At 44.9% G+C, this 22,925-nt stretch overlaps 1 protein-coding gene across 3 annotated transcripts in view; it reads left to right on the top strand.

Annotated features, from left to right (window-relative positions):
* The first annotated feature begins 3,151 nt into the window (after positions 1–3,151).
* The window catches only part of DLEC1 (DLEC1 cilia and flagella associated protein), a 91,607-nt gene continuing 71,833 nt past the window's right edge, over positions 3,152–22,925 (top strand). For 2 of the 3 annotated variants that reach the window (XM_047874620.1, XM_047874621.1), the window contains exons 1-2: positions 3,152–3,551; positions 4,550–4,700. In XM_047874620.1, the coding sequence (XP_047730576.1) occupies positions 3,153–3,551; positions 4,550–4,700 (550 nt within the window). In that variant the 5' untranslated portion in view covers position 3,152. Of the gene's footprint in view, positions 3,552–3,918; positions 4,394–4,549; positions 4,701–22,925 lie in introns of those variants that run through there. The other variant, XM_047874622.1, reaches the window with a different exon arrangement.

Here is a 22,925-nt window from a genome sequence, read left to right on the forward strand (position 1 = left end):
ATGGGGGAAACACAGAGGAGGGGGAAGCAAGGCAGGAGTGGAAGAGGCAGTGGCCTATATTGCTGAAAGGTAGAAGATAGACGGAGGCGTGGCCGCTGCCACTGGAGGAGCCGGAAGGTTGCCGGGGACCTCAGCCTGGACAGAGCAGAGGGGCTGAAGCCAGAGGGCGGGAGGGGTCACAGAAAAAGGGGAGACCGCTCCCAGGCTGGGGCAGAGGCCCTGGGAGCTTCTCTGAGGCTGTCTGGGGGCAGCACCGAGAGGCCAAAAGTGATGGCAAGAATCCACTGTCCTGTCCTTCCCCAAGACAGGGAAGGGGACCAGGGAGCTTCCACAGGAACTGCTTCTAACCAACAAGACCGTGGGGTTTGGGCTGGCCCGCTCCTAACACCAGAGCAGTGGAGGCCCCCCAGACTGTTCCGCTTCTCTTCCCACCCACAGCGCCTTCCTGCACCACCGGGGGCCTCGCGTGCACGTGGATACCTGGGCGAACCAGCCCACTTGCCCAAGCTCGGTCCACTTCCACTTCCCACCAAACCTGCTCCTCGGGGCACACACCAGTCAGCAACGGGAGGAAGGCTTTGAAAAAGAAGCCTGTGGTGGTGCCTGGGTGGCTCAGTTGGTTACGTGTCCAACTCTTGATCTCAGCTCAGGTCTTGGTCTCAGGGTGGTGAGTTCAAGCCTGGCCACTGGGCTCTGCACTGGGCGTGAAGTCTACTTAAAAAAAAAAAAATTGTGTGTGTGTGTATGGATACATATATATGGAGATTATATATATATATATATATATATACATATATATATATATATATATATGTATATATATATCCTGCACTGGAGGCCCCGTCAATGGGCTTAGGATGTTTCAGCACATAATTCTGCGGCCCCAGGTACCTGGAGGGTGGGCATGGGACAGGTCTCTTTGGTCCCTCACGCTGCGGAGAAAGATGCTGGGGGAGATTCACAGCAGGGTCTCCTCTGAGGACGGGAAAGGTACTGAACAGGGCAGATAAGGGAGCCAGGCCCACCCAAGAGAAGCAGAAGTGGCCCAGGTCCGTGGGCAAGCACCCTGGGGCTCATCTCAGGGAGCGGGTTTCATCTGTGAAGGCCCACAGGCTCACCCCAGGAGGAAAAAGCAGCGAATTGTATCAGCTGTGAGCAGAAGCCATCGTGTGCTAATGATGGCAGTCTGTGTGATCTCAAGTGGCTGTCCTAGACAAGCGTGGTCCTCTCCCCCCTTTCAGTGGAGATGATCCCCCCCACTGGTTGCACACACAGGTTATTGGGGAGTCATTCTGGGCCCCTCTTCTCTCGTACTCCCATTTTCCACCGGCAGGTCTTGTGAATTCCCCCGTTCACATGTCTCCAATCCATTCCTCTCCCCTACCCTAAACTCCCAATCCGCCTGCTTCCTAACCTCTGCATTACTTTCCTAACCCATCACCTTGATGCCTCTTGCCTCCCTCCAGTCTGTTCTTTCACAGCAACCGGAGCGCTCTCAGTAAACACAGAACTCATCATGACACCCCCACCTGAAGACCCTTGATGGCCCTTCTGTGCTCAGAATGAAGTTTAAATTCTCTAATGTTGCCTACAAACCTGCTTATGATCTGGCCCTCGCCGCTCAGCTTCATTCGTCCCGCTCAAACTCTAACTTCCACTCCTGAACTGCTGACATTTTTCACCCCACATGCAGTGCTCTTGCCTGGCTTTTGTACCATGGGTTCCCTCCGCCCAGAGTGCCCCTTTTTTCCTCCTCTCCTGGCTTATTCCTACTCCTCCTTTTTTTTTTTTCCTTCACTTTTTAAAAAACTGGAGCGTAATTTGTATACAATAAGATTTATCCTTTATAGTCCTGCGAGGTTTGACAAAGCCATACAGTTGTGTAACCACCACCGCGATAAAGAACAGTTCCCTCACCCCAAGGAATTTCCTCAGCCTCCTTTAGAGCCAACACTACTTTCCATGACCCGCTTCTGGCAACCACTGATCTGTTTTCTGTTTTGTACTTTTCAGAAGGTCCTAAAAATGAAACCATTTGGTATACAGCCTTTTGAGGATGGGTTTTTCTACCTAGCGTAATGCATTTGATATTCATCCCTGCTGTTTTATCAGTAGTCTGTTTCCTCTTTATTGCTGAGAGCGTTTGTTGTATAGATGCACCCCAATTTATCCTTTGGCCAGTGGATAGGACATTTGGGGTTTTTTTTCCAGGAGATGGTGAACAAAGCCGCCATAAACGTTTGTGTACAGGGTTTTGTGTGCCCCTAGGTTTTCATTTCCCTCCGGAAAATACCTAGGAGTGGGCCTCCTGTATGTGTAACATTCTAAGAAACTGCCACACCGTTTTCCAGAGTTGCTGTACTAGTTTGTATTCCCATGGCAACACGAGATTTTGAGTTTCCCCACATCTTCACCAGAACTCATTTGGTACATTTATTTAACTTCCTGACATTGTACTAAGTGTTAGCGGTATCACGCTGTGGTTTTAATTTCCACTTCCCTGATGACTAATGATGGTGATTTAAAAAAATCTCTGCCCGGTCTTCACTTCGTCCAAAAAGCCACTGTTTACGCTCCGTCCGCAGAATGATGAGGTCCTGTCACTTTGTGGTTCCCTGATAACCAACACTTATCGCCACCTTGGGCTTAACCCACTAAAAGCTAGCACTGTTTTCTAGTTCCCTCCCTGCTCATCACGCTGGTCTCCACGTCTCTCTCTCTCTCTCTCTCTCTCTCTCTCTCTCTCTCTCTCACACACACACACACACACACACACACACACACACGACTGAGGGCAGAAGTAGCATCTTACTTCCTTTGGTATTTTCAGCTCCCAGCACAGACTTGAAATACAGTCTTTATACCATAAATATTAAATGAGCGAATTAATAATTGCTTAAGAAATCAGAGAATGAACGGACGAAGAGAGGTAGTTAGGAACCAGGCTTTGCATCCAGACCGACCCGGCTGCGCCAGCGAACTGGGTTTCCACAGGTGCCTCACGCGAAGCTCACTTTAACAGGGTCGACAGAGAAGATGCGAATATTTACAACGGTGACGACACCGAAGGCGCCGCCGAAGAGGGAGGCAAAGCGGAAGAGGCGCGGCCGGAAGCGGAAGGGCGGCAAGGCGTGAGCGGCGTCTCAGTAGCCATGGAGACGGGGAGAGCAGGGGACCGGCTGTCTGCAGAGTCCGGGTCCTGCGCGTTCGGGGGCGCGCCGTGGACGCCCCCCTCGCGTCAGTCCCGGGTCCGCAGCCCCAGCGAGTCCACCCGTCTGTCCTCGGTCGCCTGCTCCGAAGCCTCTCACTACGGCTTTGGGGGCCAGGCCCGCCGCGCCGGGCCCGCCGCGCTCCGGCCGCTCCCCGAGCCGCCACTGCTGCGTCTGCGCCCCACCTCGCTGCGCACCCAAGACATCTCGCACTTGCTCACCGGCCTCTTCCGCAGCTTGTACACCAGCGAGGTGATCGGCGAGGACCTGAGCGCGAACTTGATCAAGGCCCGCGGCAGCCAGGATGCGCGCCACGAGGAATTCGTGGACGAGCTTCGGCGGGTGAGGCGGCCCGGAGCCCCGCGCGCTCCCTGCCGGTGCTCGCCGGGGACGGGGCGGGGGACAGTGCGGGGGACCCAGGGCGCAACCCCAGAAAGGCGGGTTCCCACGGGACTCAACCGCTGGACAAATGCCGGCACCTGCCGGGGGCGAGGCCCTGGGGATGCCGCTGGGAAAGCGCAGAGTCCTTGCGTCGGTGCGTTCGACAGTGTGGTAGAAGGACACGCTTTCCGCGCATTTACGTAAAACACACACACACACACACACACACACACACACACACACACACACAGCCTATGTCTGGAGCACCTCTTCATCGTCATTTCTCTACATGCACACGCACAGTTACATACTGCACGTATAAATAAAAGGCCTGGGGCAGATAGCTGAATAATTGTTCCCTGGAGATCGTGAAGCTAAAAGTCACCCCTTTGGGGCTGCCTGTGTTTATGTCACACACCACAGTCGGAACCTAGGCATTCCGTGTCCAGATTTGAGGAAGCACGCCCAGTCCCTTGTACAGATGAGAACACACCTGCTTCCTCATCTGCCTTGGGTCCTCGCTGCCGAGGAATCCCTTGTAGGGAGTCCCAGATGAGCACTTTCCAGCAGCTGAGGTCAACTGTGAAGGGGCTGACAGCTGGAGGCTGACTGCTCCTTACACTCCCTGCTGCTAGGTAGCAGGTCCTTCCTTGAAGGGGCACCTGCCTGGCACAATTCTGTCTACCCCAGGTGGTGTGTGTGCCTTTTCCGCGTTTGCGTGGCAGCCGTGAAGGCAGGAAGCGGACTTTCAGGCTCGGCTCTTTCCCTGACTTTACCGTGAAACCTTTAAGACGTTTCCCTCGGTGGGTCTCAGTTTTCACACCTGTTGGGTTGGACCAGATGGTCTCCATAGTTCTGTGACTGCTCTGGGTTTCCCAGGAAGCCTGATGCTGGGGGGAGGGTGAGTAAAGCTCTGTGATCTCACCAGATTTCTGTGCGTTTGATGGTCTACCTGTCAGATTCGGGAGCTCTACAAGCAGCGGCTGGATGAAATTGAAATGTTGGAGAGACATATCATTCAGGGCCGTGCACGAGCTCTTGCAGAGAAAGAACGGATCATGCAACAGGCCGATGTGCATGCCCAGGAGACCTTCATCAAGATCCCTCCAGGTGTGTGTAAAGAACTCCCATATGCCCCTCACCGGATTCCCCTGTTGTTAATACATGACCGTGTTTGCTCCACTGTCTGCTCTCTAGCTTTCTTCTGAATGTTTGGAATGCAAATGGCAGATGTGATGTTTCAGTACCACAGAACGCTCTAGCATGCACGTCTCCCAAACAGAGACTGTCCCCTACACCACCAGCATACCACCCTCCAAGCCTAGAAATCAGCATTTGTGCAACATTAACCTCCGATTCACAGATCCCATCCAGGTTTCACCAGCTGACCCACGGTGGCTTTTTCTCTTCTCTGGTCCAGGACTCTGCCTAGGAAGTCTTGTTGCATGGGATTGTCCAGACCCCCTTTTAGAGTCTGTGGTTCAGAAGAATTCTTTGATCTTTTCTTGTCTTTCCTGTTCTTTAAAATTTTTTTTTTAGTTGTGGGGCGCCTGGGTGGCTCAGTCAGTTAAGCGTTCAACTTCGGCTTAGGTCATGATCTCACAGTTCATGGGTTCGAGCCCTGCGTCCTGCTCTATGCTGACAGCTCAGAGCCTGGAGCCTGATTCAAGGTCTGTGTCTCCCTCTCTCTCTGCCCCTCCCCCACTCACACTCTGTGTCTCTCTCTCTCTCTCTCTCTCTCTCTCAGAAATAAATGACCATTAAAAATTTTTTTTAGCCGGGGCGCCTGGGTGGCGCAGTCGGTTAAGTGTCCGACTTCAGCCAGGTCACGATCTTGCGGTCTGTGAGTTCGAGCCCCACGTCAGGCTCTGGGCTGATGGCTCAGAGCCTGGAGCCTGTTTCCGATTCTGTGTCTCCCTCTCTCTCTCTGCCCCTCCCCTGTTCATGCTCTGTCTCTCTCTGTCCCAAAAATAAATAAACATTGAAAAAAAAATTTAAAAAAAAAAATTTTTTTTAGCCAAGTGCAATTGACACACAATGTTACATCAGTTTCACATGTACGACTTAGTGACTGGACATGTCTACATTGTGCTCAGCAGAAGTGTAGCTATCATCCGTCCCCATACGTCGCTATTACGGCATCATTGACGGCATTCCTTATGTTGTGCCTTTTATTCCTGTGACTTTATCATTCCATAATTGTCTTTCATGTTCTTGACAGCTGTTCCCCCCCCCAATTTTTTTATTGTAGTAAAATACACCTAAAATTTGCCATCTTACCTATTTCTAAGGGTACAGTTCAGAGATAGTAAGCACATACATAATGTTGTACGACCATTACCACCCTGCATCTCCAGAATTCCTTTTTTTAATGTTTATTTATTTTGAGAGAGCGAGCGAGCAAGCAGGGGAGGGGCAGAGAGTAAGGGAGAGTGAGAATCCCAAGCAGACTCCATGCTGTCAGTGCAGAGCCAACGTGGGGCTTGATCACAAACTGTGAGATCATGACCTGAGCCTAAGAGTTGGACACTTAACCAACTGAGCCACCCATATGCCCCCAGAGCTCTTTTCATAGTTTTTTTTTTAAGTTTATTTATTTAATTTGAGAGAGCGAGAAAGCATGAGTGGGGGAGGGGTGGGGCAGAAAGAGAGAGAGAGAATCCCAAGCAGGCTTCGTGCTCTCAGTGCAGAGCCCAACTTGGGGCTGTAACTCATGAACCATGAGATCATAACCTGAGTCAAAAATCAAGAGTCAGATGCTTAACTATCTGAGCCACTCTGGTGCCCCTTTGTTTATATATGTAGTTTTTTTTTTTTTTTTAAGTTTGAACTCTTTTCATTTTCCAAAACTAAAAATCTCATTTAGTTTCCCATTAGACAATAGTTTCCCATTCCCCTTACCCCAGCCCCTGGCAATCACCATTCTACTTTCTGCCTTTATAGTTTAGACTACTCTAAGTACCTCATATAAGTAAAATCATATGGTATTTGTCTTTTTTGTGACTGGCTTATTTCACTTAGCACAATGTCCTCAGGCTTCACCCGTGTCATAGCATATGTCAGAATTTCCTTCCCTTTTAAGACTGAACAGTATTCTATTGTATGTATAGACCACATTTTTGCTAATCCATTCGTCCGTTGATGGAGACTTGGGTTGCCTCCACGTTTTGGCTATCATGAATAAAGCTGCTATGAACAAGGGCGTACAGACAGCTCTTTGAGACCCTGCTTTTGATTCTGTTGGGGGTATATACCCAAAAGTGGAATTTCTGGGTCATATGTTAATCCTATTTTTAATTTTTTGAAGGAACCGCCATACTGTTTCCCACAGCGGTTATATCATTTTTACATCCCCCCCAACAGTGCACCCGGATTCCCATTTCTCTAACATTCTCTCCAACACGTGTTATTTTCTGGTTTTTTTGATAGTAGCCATTCTAATGAGTGTGAGGTGGTATCTTATAGTTTTGATCTGCATCTCCCTGCAAATTAGTGATGTTGAGCCTCTTTTCATGTACCGATTGGCCATTTACATATCTTCTTTGGAGAAATGCCCATGGAAGCCATTTTTAAAATCATTTTTATTAAAAAAATGTTTTTCAAATGTTAATTTGTGTGCGTGTGTGAGAGAGAGTGCGAGTGGGGGGAGGGGCAGAGAGAGTTGGGGACAGAGGATTCAAAGTGGGTCCTGTGCTGACAGCAGAGAGTCTGATGCGGAGCTCAGACTCAGGCATTGGGACTTTGAGATCATGACCTGAGCTGGAGTCGGACGCTCAACTCCCTGAGCCACCCAGGTGCCCCTGTCATTTTTTAAATTGTTGCCTGTGCCTTTGGTGTCATATCCAAGAAACCATCGTCCAATCCAGTGCTGTGAACTGTTTGCCCTATATTCTAAGAGTCTTACTGTTTCAGGTCTTACATTTAGGCCTTTGATTAAAATTCGAATTGAAGTCCAATTAACATACAGTGTTCTATTAGCTTCAGGTGTGCAGTATGACAATTCAGCAATTCTGTACGTTACTCCATGCTCGTCACAATAAGCATACTTGTTTTTGCTTTTAAGTGAGTCGGCTTTATTTGCTCTGAATAAAATTTTGTGCTTCTTGGAACTAGCTTCTATAAACTATCAAGGGATCTTAATGTACAAGATATTCCAAAATAGCCAAGACTTATATTTCGTGTGGGGGTGGGGGGAAGCTCAGGAAGGAACTCTTGCTTCCGCGCTAGAGCTAACTCCCCTGACTTAAGTAAGCCTCCTCCCCGTTTCATAGATGAAACTGAGGTTCTATAGGGGCGCCTGGGTGGCTCAGTGGGTTAAGCGTCCAACTTTCGCTCAGGTCACGATCTCCCAGTTCATGAGTTCAAGCCCCGTGTAGGGCTCCATGCTGACAGCTCAGAGCCTGGAGCCTGCCTCGGATTCTTTGTCTCCCCCTCCCTCTGCCCCTTCCCCGCTCACGCTCTGTCTCTCTCTATCTCAAAACTAAATAAACATTTAAAAAAAAATTTAAAAAAAGAGAAAGAAACTAAGTTTTGTAAGTTTAGCTACCTTGTTCAAGGTCACCTAGCCAGTAAGTGGTGGAGGCCTTTTAGTCAAAATAGAATTTATACTCTCGGAGTGGCTGATACTCCAGCCAAATAAGGGAAGATAGACGTTTGAGTTTTCGGAGGTAGGGAAGGGTAAACTGCATTTAGAGCAGGTTCTGTGTTCACATTCAGTAGTCCTAACCTTGGGGCGTGCCATTCTCCTAGTGGGCATGCAGAAAAGTTTGGAAGCATCTTTGATGTTCCAGTGAAGGGGGTGGGTTGTGTTTCTGTCTTTCAGTACTTGGCAGGTCAGGGATGCTAAGACATCCTGCAGTGTTGAGACCGTTTCACACAACAAAATACCTATCCCAAGAGGCAGATAGTTTCCTGTTGGGTAACATTATAGGTGCCTCATTAAGTTCTTGATCTAGAAGCGGTGAAATTATGTTAACTCCCTCTGGCATGAAGTCAGACCAAGAGATGCAGTGACACTTACTGTCACTTATAAGTGTACTCTTAACTCCCTTTATTTCACCCATCCCCCCACCCCCCATTTGGCAACCACGAGTTCTTCATATTTAAGAGTTTTTAATTTGTCTCTTATTTTCTTTGTTCATGTGTCTCGTTTCTGAAATTCTACATATGAGGGAAATCATATGCTTATTGTAGCATTGTTTATGATAGCCAAGATATGGAAGCACCCAAGTGTCCATCAATAGATGAATGGATAAAGAAGATATGGTACATACACACAATGGAATATTACTCAGCCATAAAAAAGTATGGATCTTGCCATTTGCAACAACATGGGTAGACCTAGAGGGTATAATGCTAAGTCGAAGAAGTCAGAAAGACAAAGGTCTTTAACTTTCTTTTGAAGTTTATTGATTTATTTTGAGAGAGGGAGAGAGAGTTTGCACCTGAGTGGGCAAGAGTCAGCATGCACACATGAGTCAGGGGGAGGAGCAGAGAGAGGGGAGAAACAGAAAATCCCAAGCAAGTGGGGCTCGAACCCACAAGCTGTGAGGCCATGACCCGAGCCAAAACCAGGAGTCAGACGGTCAACTGACTGAGCCACCCAGGTGCCCCTGATTAACTTTGATAGGATGTTTTATATGGTGTTAGATAAGAGTCCAACTTCATTCTTTTGCATAAGGATATCCACTTTCCCCAGCATCATTTGTTGAAAAGATTGTTCTTTCCTCATTGAATGGTATTGGCATCCTTGTCAAAAATCATTTGACCATAGATATGAGGGTTTATTTCTGGACTTTTTATTCTATTCCATTTGTTTCTATGTCTGTCTTTATGTCAGTGCCATATTATTTTGATTACTATAGCTTTGCAGTAAGTTTTTAAATCAGGAAGCGTGACTCTTCCAGTTCTGTTCATTCTTTTTCAGGGTTGTTTTGGCTATTGGGAGTTCCTTGAGGTTCCATATGAATTTTGGGATGGGTTTTTCTATTTCTGCAAAACACATCCTTGGTATTTTGGTAGGGATTGCACTGAATCTGTAGATCACTTTGGGTGGTATTGACATTTTAGTATTAAGTCTTCTAATCCATTAGCAAGGAATGTGTTTCCTTCTATTTACGTCATCTTTAATTTCTTTCAGCAGTGTTTTGTACTTTTTATTGTACAAGTCTTTCACCTTTTCAATTAACTTTTAGGTATTCTTTCTGATGCTATCTTTTTTTTTTAATTTTTTTTAACGTTGTATTTATTTTTGAGACAGGAAGAGACAGAGCATGAACAGGGGAGGGTCAGAGAGAGGGAGACACAGGATCTGAAACAGGCTCCAAGCTCTGAGCTGTCAGCACAGAGCTGGACGTGGGGCTCGAACCCACGGACTGCGAGATCATGACCTGAGCCGAAGTTGGAGTTGGCTGCTTAACCGACTGAGCCACCCAGGAGCCCGTCTGATGCTATCTTAAATGGAATTGTTTCCATAATTTCCTTTTCAGATCATTCACTGTTAGTGGATAGAAATGCAACTGATTTTTGCATGTTGATTTTGTGTCCCGCTACTTTGCTGAATTCATATATTCTAACAGTTTTTTGTGGAGCCTTTATGGTTTTCTACATATAAGGTCAGATCATCTGCAAACAGATACTTTTACTTCTTCCTTTCCAATTTGGGTGCCTTTTTTTTTTTCTTGCCTAATTGCTCTAGTTAGAACTACCAGCGCTGTGTTGACTAGAAATGGTGAAAGCAGGTATCCTTGCCCGTTGCCTTGTTCCTGACCTTCGAGGAAAAGCTTTCAGTCATTTACCATTGAGTATGATGTTTGCTACTGGTTTTCCATCTGTGGCTTTTATCATGTTGAGGTGGTTTCCTCCTAGTCCTAGTTTTTTTAGTGTTTTTATCATGAAAGTGTGTTGAGTTTGTTTAATGTTATTTCTGTATCAGTTGAGATGATCATGTGATTTTTCCCCCTTCATTCCATTAATGTGGTGTATTACACTGATAAGTTTTTTCATATGTTGAACCACCTTGCATCCTAGGAATAGGTCTTACTTGGTCATCGTATATGATCCATTCACTAAGCTGCTGGATTCTATTTGCTAGTATTTTGCTGAAGACTTTTACATTGAGGTTAATAAGAGATACTGGTCTGAAGTTTTCTTGTGGTGTCTTTGTCTGGCTTTGGTATCAGGGTAATGCTGGCTTCCTTGAATGAGTTAGTAAGTGTTCCCTCCTACTCCATTAAAAAAAAACTTCAGTTTTTTTAAATGTTTGGTTTTTTTTAATGTTCAATTCTGTAAATGTTTGGTAGAATTCACCAGTGAAACCATCAGGTGCAGGGAGGGCATTTTTTTGTTGGGAGATTAAAAATAATTTTTTTTAATGTTTCTTTATTTTTGAGAGAGAGAGTGACACAGAGTATGAGTGGGAGAGGGGCAGAGAGAGAGGGAAACATGGAATCTGAAGCAGGCTCCAGGCTCTGAGCTGTCAGCACAGAGCCTGACATGAGGCTCAAACTCACGAATAGTGAGATCATGACCTGGGCCGAAGTCAGATGCTTAACCAGCTGAGCCACCCAGGTGCCCCTTGTTGGGAGATTTTTGACTGCTGATTTAATCTCCTTACTAGTTATAAGTCAATTCAGATTTTCTATTCCTGAATAGATTTCCTTGGGATTTTGTCCTTGTAAGTTTCCTGTTTCTAGGAATTTGTCCACTTTATCTATGTTATTCAATTTTTGGGGGATAGAATTGTTCCTAGTACTCTTATAATCCTTCCCCCCCCCCCCCCCCCCCGTGGAATCAGTAGTAACATCCCATTTTCATGTCTGACTTGAGTCAGTTGAGTCTTCTCTTTTTCTTAGTTGATCTAGCTAGAGTTTTGTCAGTCTTGTTGATTTTTCTGAAGAACCAACTTTTAGGTTCAGTTGATTTTGTCTGTTGTTTTTCTGTTCTCTATTTATGCTCTAATCTTTGTTATTTCCTTCATCTAGCTTTGGGTTTAGTTTGTTTTTCTAGTTCCTTAAGTTCTTTAAAAAAATTTTTTTTTGCTTTCTTAAGTTCTAAAGTTAGGTTGTTGACTTGAGATCTTTCTTATTTTTTCATATTTCCTTGTTTATTTTTAGAGAGAAAGAGCAAGTTGGGGAGAGGGGCAGAAAGAGAGAGAGAGAGAGAGAGAGAGAGAGAGAGAGAGAGAGAGAGAATCTTAAGCAGGCTCCATGCTCAGAACGGAGCCCAACATGGGGCTCGACCCACAACTCTGGGATCATGAGCTGAGCCAAATCAAGAGTGAGACACTTAACCAACTGAGCCACCCAGGCACCCCAGATCTTTCTTTCTTTTTTTTTAAATGTGCTTACAGCTATAAATTTTCTCCTTAGCACCACTTTCACTGTGTCCTATAAGTTGGGTATGTTGTATTTTCACTTTCATTGTCTGTCTCTAAGTATTTTCTAATTCCATTGTGGTTTCTTCTTTGATCCATTTGTTGTTTACAAATGTGTGGTTTGAGTCCCACAGTTTAGTGAATTTTCCAGTTTCCTCTGTCCCTGATTTCTAATTTCATCCCATTGTTGTCAGAGAAGATACTCTGTATGATATCTATCTTTTTTTTTTTTCAACGTTTATTTATTTTTGGGACAGAGAGAGACAGAGCATGAACGGGGGAGGGGCAGAGAGAGAGGGAGACACAGCATCGGAAACAGGCTCCAGGCTCTGAGCCATCAGCCCAGAGCCCGACGCGGGGCTCGAACTCACGGACCGCGAGATCGTGACCTGGCTGAAGTCGGACGCTTAACCGACTGCGCCACCCAGGCGCCCCAACTATCTTTTAAAATCTATTGAAATTCAATTTGTGGCTTTACGTGTGGTCTGGGAAAGGTCTAATGTGCACTGGAGAAGAACATGTAAATAAATGGCTGTCATTGGGGAGCGTACTGTTAGATCTCGTTGGTCTGTTGTGTTCTTCACATCCTCTGTTTCCTTACTCATCTTCTGTCTTGTTTTTCTATTATTGCAAATGGGGTACTGAAGTGTCCAACTAATGTTGTAGAACTGTCTATTTCTCCCCTCAATTCTGTCAATTTTTGCTTCATTATTTTGATGGCCTGTATTTAAGTGTGTAAATGTTTATAGTTGTTATATCTTCTTGTCATACTGAACCTTTTATTAATATATAATGCCTTTCTTTGTGTCTTTTTAAAAAATGTTTGTTTATTTTTGAGAGGGAGAGAGTGCGGGGGAGAGGCAGAGAGAGAGGGAGAGAGAGAATCCCAAGCAGGCTCCATGCTCTGTGCAGAGATTGACGTGGGGCTCGATGCGGGGCTTGAACCCACGACCATGAGATGTTGACCTGAGCCGAAATCAAGAGTCAGATGCTTAACCAACTGAGCCACTCAGGCACCCCTGTCCTTCTTTGTGTCTTGTGACCTTTTGATTTAAAACCTATTTTGTCTGATATTAGAATAGCTACCCCTTAGGTGCTTTTGCATGGAATGCTATACCTTTGTTTACTATTTGCATGGAATATCTTTTTGCATCCTTTCACTTACATTCTATTTGTGTCTTGCATCTAAAGTGAGTGCATTATACTCAGTTGATGAAGCGTCCGACTTCGGCTCAGGTCATGATCTCACAGTTCGTGGGTTTGAGCCCTGCGACAGGCTCTCTGCTGACAGCTCACAGCCTAGTGCCTGCTTCAGAGTGTGTCTCCCTCTCTCTCTCTGCCCTTCCCCTGAGCGCGCTCTCTCTCTCTCTCTCTCAAAAATAAATAAACGTTAAAAAAATTTTAAAAAATAAAGTGAGTCCATTATAGACAGCGTGTAGTTGGATCATGTCTTTTTATTCATTCTTCCAAACTATCTTTTGATTGGGGAGTTTAATCTATGTACATTTAAAGTAATTACTAATAAGGAGGGATTTCTGTCATTTTGTTATTTTTTTCTATATGCCTTATAGATCTTCTGTCTCTTATTTGCCACATTACTGTTTTCTTTTGTGTTGGGTCTGTGTGAGTGTGTGTGTGTGTGTGTGTGTGTGTGTGTGTAATGTTTAAATTCCTTTCTAATTTCTTTTGTGTATATTCTACAACTAGTTTCTTTGTGGTTACCATAGGGATTACATTTAACAACCTAAAGTTACAACACTCTAATTTGAATTTATACCAGCTTAACTTCAATAACCTACAAAAGTTCTGCTTCTTTACAGTTCTGTCCCCACCCTGTTAGGTTGCTGAAGTCACAAAATTACATCTTTACCCATTGTGTGCCCAGAACCATAAACTAACAGTTCTTTTAAATGCATTCGTTTCTTGGGTTTCCTGGGTGTCTCAGTCCATTGAGCATCTGACTCTTGATTTCAGCTCAGTCATGATCCCATGTTCATGAAATCGAGCCCTGCATTGGGCTCTGTGCTGACAGCAAGGAGCCTGCTTGGGATTCTCTCTCTCCTTCTCTCTCTGCCCCACCCTTCCCCTTGCTTTTGCACACATTCTCTCTCTCAAAATAAATAAACTTTAAAAATGCATTAGTTTCTTTCAATGATATAGAAAACAAGACTTCAAGTTATAAACTGAAGCTACTATAATACCAGCTTTTAGACTAATACTTGTTTTTTTCTCTTTAAATAATAATCTCTTAAATCATGTAGAAACCTTCCATGATTTCCCATGCATTTACCTTTTTTTTTTTTGAGATCTTTATTTCTCCATACAGCTTCAGGTTACTGTCTAGTGTCCTTTCATTTCACCTTGCAGGACTCTGTCAGCATTTCTTGCAGGCAGGTCTCACGGTAACAGACTCCCTCAGCTTTTGTTTATCTGCGAATGTCTTCATTTCTTACTTACTTTTGAAGGACGGTTTTATCAGATACAGGATTTTTAGTTGACAGTTTTCTCCTTTTAGCACTTTGAACACATCATCCCACTGCCTTCTGGCCTCCAAAATTCTTGGAGATCTGCTGACAACCTTACTGAGGGCCCTTATATGTGCTGAGTGGCTCTCCTGCTGTGAAGATTCTCTCTTTGTGTCTTTAAAAGCTTGATTAGTGTGTTTTGTTGTGAGTCTCTGAGTTCATCTTACTTACAGTTCACTGAGCTGCTTGGATGTTTACATTCATGTATTTCATCCCATTTGGGAAGTTTTCAGCCATTATTTCTTCAGATATTCTCTCTGCCCCTTTCTGTCCCCTCTTCTGGGATTCCCACATGAGTGTGTGCGTCGGCTTGATGCTGTCCCGTGGGTCCCCCAGGCTCTGTTCACTTTTCTTCAGTCTTTCCATTCTGTTCCTCAGACTTGATCCTTTCCATTGTCCTATTTCAATGTCATTGATTCTTCTACCTGCTCAAATCTGACTTTGAATCTCTTTGATAGTGAATTTTTCATTTCTAGTTATGGTACTTTTCAGCTTCAACATTTCTTTCTGGTTTCTTTTTAGGTTTTCATTGTCCTTATTGATATTTACATTTTGTTCATACATCACCTTCTTGACTTTCTCCACATCTTCCTGTCGTTCTGTGAGCATCTTAAGACTGTTGTTTTATTGTCTTTGTCTAGTATATCTGTAATCAGGTCTTTTTCAGGGACAGTTTCTGTTGGTTGATTGATTTCCTTTGAATGGGCCACACTCTCTTATTTCTTTGTATGTCTTGTGATTTTTTTCTTTTAAACTAAACTCTACACCCAACTCTACCATGAGATCAAGAGTCACGTGCTCTCTGACTGAGCCACCCAGGTATCCCTCTTGTGATTTGTTGTTGTTGAAAACTGGATATTTGGGGCACCTGGGTGGCGCAGTCGGTTAAGCGTCCGACTTCAGCCAGGTCACGATCTCGTGGTCCGTGAGTTCGAGCCCCGCGTCAGGCTCTGGGCTGATGGCTCAGAGCCTGGAGCCTGTTTCCGATGCTGTGTCTCCCTCTCTCTCTGCCCCTCCCCCGTTCATGCTCTGTCTCTCTCTGTCCCAAAAATAAATAAACGTTGAAAAAAAATTTTTTTTAAAGAAAACTGGATATTTGAATCTAATAATGTGCTAACTGTAGAAATCAGACTCTCCTCCTTCTCTAGAACTTGTCATTTTTGTTTATTGTTCTTACTTTTTAAAAAATTGTTGTAGGCTGTCTGTGCCAAGGGTCAGCCTGAGGTATAAACTTAAGGTCTTCTCAGGTCTTTTCTCAGCGTTTCCCCGGACATGTGCAGTCAAGTTCTAATTTTGTCCACATCTGCAGTTGTTTTTGAATGTCCTAGTCTTTTTTTTATTAAAAACATTTTTAAATGTTTATTAACTTTCGAGAAAGAGACAGAATGCAAGTGGGGGAGGGTCAGAGAAAGAGGGAGACACAGAATCTGAAGCAGTCTCCAGGCTCTGACCAGTCAGCACAGAGCCCGACCCAGGGCTCAAACTCATGAACCGTGAGATCATGACCTGAGCCGAAGTGGGCCACTTAACCAACTAAGCCACCCAGGTGCCCCTTGAATGTCCTAGTCCTTAATATCTGGTTCCCAAAAGGGGAAAAAGGAAGATGAATGGGAGGAAAAAGGCACCAGCCCTTTAAATTGCCTAGAAGTCACTTCTGTAGGAGGAGGGGCTTGCAGCTGTGGAGGAGGGCCCACCGCAATGGCTGCTGGCCTCTTTGTAGGCACCTTTGTGGTCAGAAGCAGTAATGCGAAATCAGAGCACAGATACCTGGTATTTGGAAGATGGAGCCCTCTTTGCTCACCCAGGCTCCCGCAAACTGTGCAAGTTGTGCCAGGAATGCACGCACAGATGTTTGCCATGGGGGTGGGATGGTGGCTGGGTAGCTGCCACTCTGCTGAGTTGAAGTTAGCCGCTGTTTACCTACCAGTCTTCCCCAGAAGTTCCAAGTCTTCTGTAGACTCCAGCGTTCCAGAACAGTTATTTTAGGCTGCTTCTGCCAGTGCAGCTCTTGTCTAAGGGGGGAGATGGCTTCTGGCCGTCTCAGATTCCTCTCCTGACGTTCTTGGCCGGCCTTTCATTCTGTGGCTCTCATGTTTCCTTGTGGCCGGATTCAGACTCCCTCTTGGCAACACCAACAGTAGGCGTGCGGTGCTCTTCTCACTGTGGCCGTCAGAAGGCACAGGTGATGGTAACCTGGACCACCTGGTCAAGCTGGCGTCTGTTGTGGTTTTCCCCATTAAATTCTCCAAATTAAACTACAGCTGATGAGTATTCGTGGAGAGGTACGGTCAGATTTCACCGATTCTCCTTCCTCCTCAAAGCTCCGTCACCACACCCGCCAGCATTCACTGAGAACCTTTTTCTCAGACAGCCACCTCGATGGCAACACTCTCTTTGATCAATTTCTTTGTTAAAGAAATTGGGTTGTTTTCCTGTAGACTTGTCCGTCGTCTTGATTTTGCTGATTTCAATATTGTGGTGTCATTTAACCTGGTCTCCTGGTTCCTGTATTTCCTGCAATTGAGTGAGTAGTTCTAGAGACTTCATGAGGCCTAGGTTCGATTATTTTGTGGGCGAAAGGGCAAGACTACTTCATAGATCTTGCTGTGTGCTGCCTTCGGGAGGCACTTGATTTCTGATGTCTCTCTCTTCATGATGCTGGCAACCTTTGCCTGGATCCATTATCTCATTAGGGGCTGTAAATTATAATGACACGCTAATGGTATGGGCTACTTCTACTCCATGGGGAAGCTTTTCAGCAACTACTATGATTATCATTGATGGGCAGGATTAATGCTTTCCGGTTTTTAAAATAATGAGTTGGTTCCCCGAGCATTTCCAAAAGTGACTAATGAGGTGTGTTGGTTGATTTTTAGTATCATTATGAACTTGTGGATTTCATAACTACAGTTGTATTTATTATCTTTATTAATGCTCACATTGTCCCATCTTGGGCCTATTGGAGCTTTTTCAAGTTCCCTCCTAACTCTTTTGATACAATAGCAGTTGTCTTTGATAACTTCCTTATTTTCTAGAATGGTTAGATGTTCCAGGCTTTATCTTCTTGCCCCGGACCTGCAATCAGCCATTTCTCCGAGGAGGCCTGGTTCCCTTTATTGTCCCCAAAGACTTTGATCTATCCTCCTGCATCCCTGAAAATCATCACTTTCTGGTGCAGTAGGAAGAAGGGACTGTGCTTTTAGGGTTGGGAGACCGCATATCTGTGGCCCAGAGGGAGGGAGAGGTGGAAGAGAGTGCTTAGAAAAGCATTAGACTTATGGGGTCTTCCTAGGGACCAGATGCTGTGTAAGATACATTGCCTAGGTTATCCCGCTGAATCCTTCCAACAACCCTGTGAAGTAGGTTTCCTCTCCAGTTTATAGCTACAGGAACGAAACTGAGAGAAAGGGTCAAATAACTTCCCTAAATTCCCACAACTCAGAAGTACTGGGGCCCACATTTGAACTTGAGTGAGTCTGCTGTCAGAGCTCAGCTTCTATCAGGAGGAGGAGGAAGGATTGGTGACCAGAGCAGGCCTGGTGTCCCACAGGTGTAGATGCCTTCCCTCAAGGCGTGGCCCTGGGTATGAGGCCCTAACCTTGGTCAGGCCTGCCACCTCTGAGGCCCAGCCCAGTGGAGAGTGAACACTCGGTGCACATTCTGTATCTCGTCCTGTGCCCCCCACCCCACAGCAGAGTTGTGTAGCTTCCAGCACCCCTCCCTCCACCGTGGACTTGGCAGAGATTATTGGTAGCAGATTCTCAGGAGGTATTATCGGTTGCCTGATGTCCCCTGAGCCCCAGAAGTCCGATGCTCTTCCTGTCTTGGTGGGATTCTTCTGGCTAGAGATCCAGGGGGATGAAATGTTTAGTTGTTTTTAAGTGAAAGTGAAATAAAACATTGAGAACTGAGCAACCTCAGTCAGGGGAGTTTTTCAATGACCTTCATTTTATTTTTTACCCAAGATAATATAGTTATAATCAGACATTATCTGCTCTGGTTTCTCAGTCTTCCACTGGTAACGTTTCTCTTTTTTTATTTCAAAAGTAGCAGAAGTAAAGATCTTAATCCAGTTCCATGGACATCCCTCTGGTTCCTGCTTCTGGATGGCAGGTGGGGGGAATGGAGGAGCATGAGGTGGCCCGGGAACTTTTTTTTGTTTTAGAGAGTGTGTGAGTTGGGGAGAGAGGGGCAGAGGCGGGGGGCAGGGGAAAGAGAGAGAGAGAGAGAGAGAGAGGAAGTCATAAGCAGGTGCAGGCTCCATGCTCAATGCAGAGACTGACTTGGGGCTCATTCCCATGACCCTGGAATCATGACCTGAGCTGAAATTAATACACGCTCAACCAGCTAAGCCACCCAGGTGCCCCAAACCTTTTTTATAACTTTGGTGATTGATGATGATGATGATATTTCCCTGAAACCTTTCTTCTTTAGGCACAGAGGCAGCCTTTCTCTATTTGCTAAATGTCACAAGGTGAAAAACATGTAAATTCTCCAGTCGGAGAGGGGAGGCGGAGAGAGGATCAGAACATCTTGTGCTTCCATTCCCTTCCCTTGCTGGTAAATTGCCCACATTATCTCTCAGGGAATGGAACAGAGCCATGCTCAAGAGTATAGGGTCGGTGTAGGCAGCCCACTCTTCCCAGGTGGTAGAGGATGGTCACGAGGCCAGTGCAGTGTTTTCCAAGGCTCACCTGGTACATAATCCAGGCCAGACATGGAGAGAGACTTTCCCAAGATCTGACAAATGAACTGCCCCCTGCTTCTTCAGACATAACACCTAACTGCCCACAGCCCGGGGGAGGGCCGTGGAGAGAATGGTATCAGAAGAGAAGAGGATACGTCTCCATCCCACACACCCCCTGCCCTTTGTATGGAAGTTTTATCTTTTAATATTTCAGAAAGACCAATACCAAAGTCGTTGGGAACTGGGATGGAACAGAACTTGGCATTCCCGCCACCCTCTGCTGAGGTCTCTATTGCACAGGAGAGGCCAAGGACCACGTTTCCCAGAATGCACCTTTCCCCGAGGTTTCCAGGTTAGGTCGCTCATGAGAGATTTGGGCGAGTTTTGGAAGGGGAGGTCACTGTTCTCCAGAAGCAGTAGCAGGCAGATAACTGAGCAGCTGTGAATTTCACAGCAGCTTCCAGATAACTTCTTGAGAACTCCCTACCTCAGTGCTGCTGGCCGAAGTTGGTAGCAATAGCTTCCCTGACATTCTGTCTCCCTTTCCATCATCCCCTACATTTAGCTCTTTATATGATCTACAGAGAGTGATTTCTGTTTTCGTCATTGAACCCTGATTATAACAGTAACTAAGCAAAATCTTGAAACTCCTAAATTAACAGATATCATGGGAGAAACACATATTTTTCACTTGTCTCACCTATATCCTGGGCTATAGGGAAACTCCAAAGGGCAAGGCCAGTTACAGGCACCATGTTGGTTAATGCAGCAAACAACAAACTTTGAAGACTTCTGAGTCTTCCATTCATCTTACTTATTCCTTATTTTTTAATCAATCTCTTCATATACATGATTTTAAAAACTCAAATGGTTTAGAGAAGCTTTGGATGAAATATAAAAAGCCGTCCCCCATGTGTGACATTATAAATTTGTCCAAACCCTTAGATACACACCACCAAGAGTGAATTGTAATGTAAACCAAGGACTTTATGTGAAAATGATGTGTCAGTGTGGGATCGTCAATTGTAACACACATACCACTCTAGTGTGGGGACGTTAATAATGCAGGAGGCTGTGCGTGTGTGGGGGCAGGGAGTTTATGGGACATCTTTGTTCTCAGTTTTGCTAAGAACCTAAAAATGCTCTAAAAAAAAAAAAAAATCCTCCATGCCACCTCTCCCAACTACAGTCCACTTGCCAAAGGTGGCCATTTTCAGCTTTGATTCTTCTTGATACATCTAAATAACATGTCTCTACCACTCTTCCTTGGATCATCAACCATGGATATTTTTAAAAATTTAATTAATTGGGGTGCCTGGGTGGCGCAGTCGGTTAAGCGTCCGACTTCAGCCAGGTCACGATCTCGCGGTCCGTGAGTTCGAGCCCCGCGTCAGGCTCTGGGCTGATGGCTCGGAGCCTGGAGCCTGTTTCCGATTCTGTGTCTCCCTCTCTCTCTGCCCCTCCTCCGTTCATGCTCTGTCTCTCTCTGTCCCAAAAATAAATAAACGTTGAAAAAAAAATTTTTTTTTAATTTTTAATTAATTAATTTGTAAATTTACATCCAAGTTAGCATATAGTGCAATCATGATTTCAGGAGTAGATTCCAGTGATTCATCCCTATGTATAACACCTAGTGCTCATCCCAACAAGTGTCTTCCTTAGTGCCCCTTGCCTATTCAGCCCATCCCCCCCACCCACAACCCCTCCAGCAACCCTCAGTTTGTTCTCTGTATTTATGAGTCTCTTATGTTTTGTTCCCCTTCTTCTTTTTATATTATTTTTGCTTCCCTTCCCTTATGTTCATCTGTTTTGTATCTTAAATTCCACACATGAGTGAAATCATATGGTATTTGTCCTTCTCTGACTGATTTGATTTGGTTAGCATTATTCTCTCTAGCTCCATCCACGTCATTGCAAATGGCAAGATTTTATTCTTTTTGATAGCTGAGTAATACTCCATTGTGTGTGTGTGTGCATGCGCGCACACACACACACACACACACACCCCACATCTTCTTTATCCACTCAACCGTCGACAGACATTTGGGCTCTTTCCATACTTTGGCTATTGTTGATAGTGCTGCTATAAACATTGGGGTGCAAGTGCCCCTTCGAAACAGCACACCTGTATCCCTTGGATAAATACCTAGTACTGCAATTGCTGCGTCATAGGGTAGTTCTATTTATAACTTTTTTTGAGGAACCTAAATACTGTTTTCCAGAGTGGCAGCACCAGTTTGCATTCCCATCAGCAGTGCAAAAGAGATCCTCTTTCTCCACATCCTCACGAACATCTGTTGTTGCCTGAGTTGTTAATGTTAGCCATTCTGACTGCTGTGAGGTGGTATCTCATTGTGGTTTCAGTTTGTATTTCCCAGATGATGAATGATGTTGAGCATTTTTTCATGTGTTCTGTTGGCCATCTGGATGTCTTCTCCGGAGAAGTGTCTGTTCATGTCTTTTGCCCATTTCTTCACTGGATTATTTGTTTATTGGATGTTGAGTTTGATAAGTTCTTTATAGATTTTGGATGCTAACCCTTTATCTGATATGTCATTTGCAAATATCTTCTCCCATTCTATAGGTTGCTTTTTAGTTTTGCTGATTGTTTCCTTCGCTGTGCAGAAGCTTTTTATCTTGATGAGATACCAATAGATCACTTTTGCTTTTGTTTCCCATGCCTCCAGAGACACGTTGAGAAAGAAGTTGCTGCAGCTGAGGTCAAAGAGGTTTTTGCCTGCTTTCCCCTCTAGGATTTTGATGACTTCCTGTCTTACGTTTAGGTCTTTCATCCATATTGAGTTTATTTTGGGGTATGGTATAAGAAAGGGGTCCAGGTTCATTCTAATGCATTTGCTGTACGGTTTTCCCAGCACCATTTGGATGTTCTTTCCTGCTTTGTCAAAGGTTAGTTGGCCATACATTTGTGGGTCCATTTCTGGGTTCTGTATTCTATTCCATTGACCTGAGTGTCTGTTTTTGTGCCAGCTTTGCACCTGTCTTGATGATTACAGCTTTGTAATACATCTTGAAATCCGGGATTGTGATGCCTCCAGCTTCACTTTTCTTTTTCAGGATTGCTTTGGCTCTTCGGGGTCTTTTCTGGTTCCATACAAATTTTAGGATTGTTTGTTCTAGCTCTGTGAAGAATGCTGGTGTTACTTTGATCGGGATTGCATTGAATATGTAGATTGCTTTGGGTAGTGTCTGCATTTTAACAATATTTGTTCTTCCAATCCATGAGTATGGAATATTTTTCCGTGTGTGTGTGTGTGTGTGTGTGTGTGTGTGTGTGTGTGTCTTCTTCAATTTCTTTCACAAGCTTTCTATAGTTTTCAGTGTATAGATTTTTCACCTCTTTGACTAGGTTTATTCCTAGATATTTTATGGTTTTTGGTGCGATTGTAAATGGGATTGATTCCTTGATTTCTCTTTCTATTGCTTTACAATTGTATAGAAATGCAACCGATTTCTGTACATTGATTCTATATCCTGCGACTTTGCTGACCTCATGCATCAGTTCTAGCAGTTTTTTTGTGGAATCTTTTGGGTTTTCCATATAGAGTATCATGTTGTATGCAAAGAGTGAAAGTTTGACTTCCTCCTTGCCTATTTGGATGCCTTTTATTCCTTTGTGTTTTCTGATTTCTGAAGCTAGGACTTCAGTACTATGTTGAATAATAGTGGCGAGGGTGGACATCCCTGTCACGTTCCTGAACTTAGGGTGAAGTTCTCAGTTTTTCCTCATT

Source organism: Prionailurus viverrinus, chromosome C2, assembly GCF_022837055.1.
Source record: "Prionailurus viverrinus isolate Anna chromosome C2, UM_Priviv_1.0, whole genome shotgun sequence".
Taxonomy (NCBI): domain Eukaryota; kingdom Metazoa; phylum Chordata; class Mammalia; order Carnivora; family Felidae; genus Prionailurus; species Prionailurus viverrinus.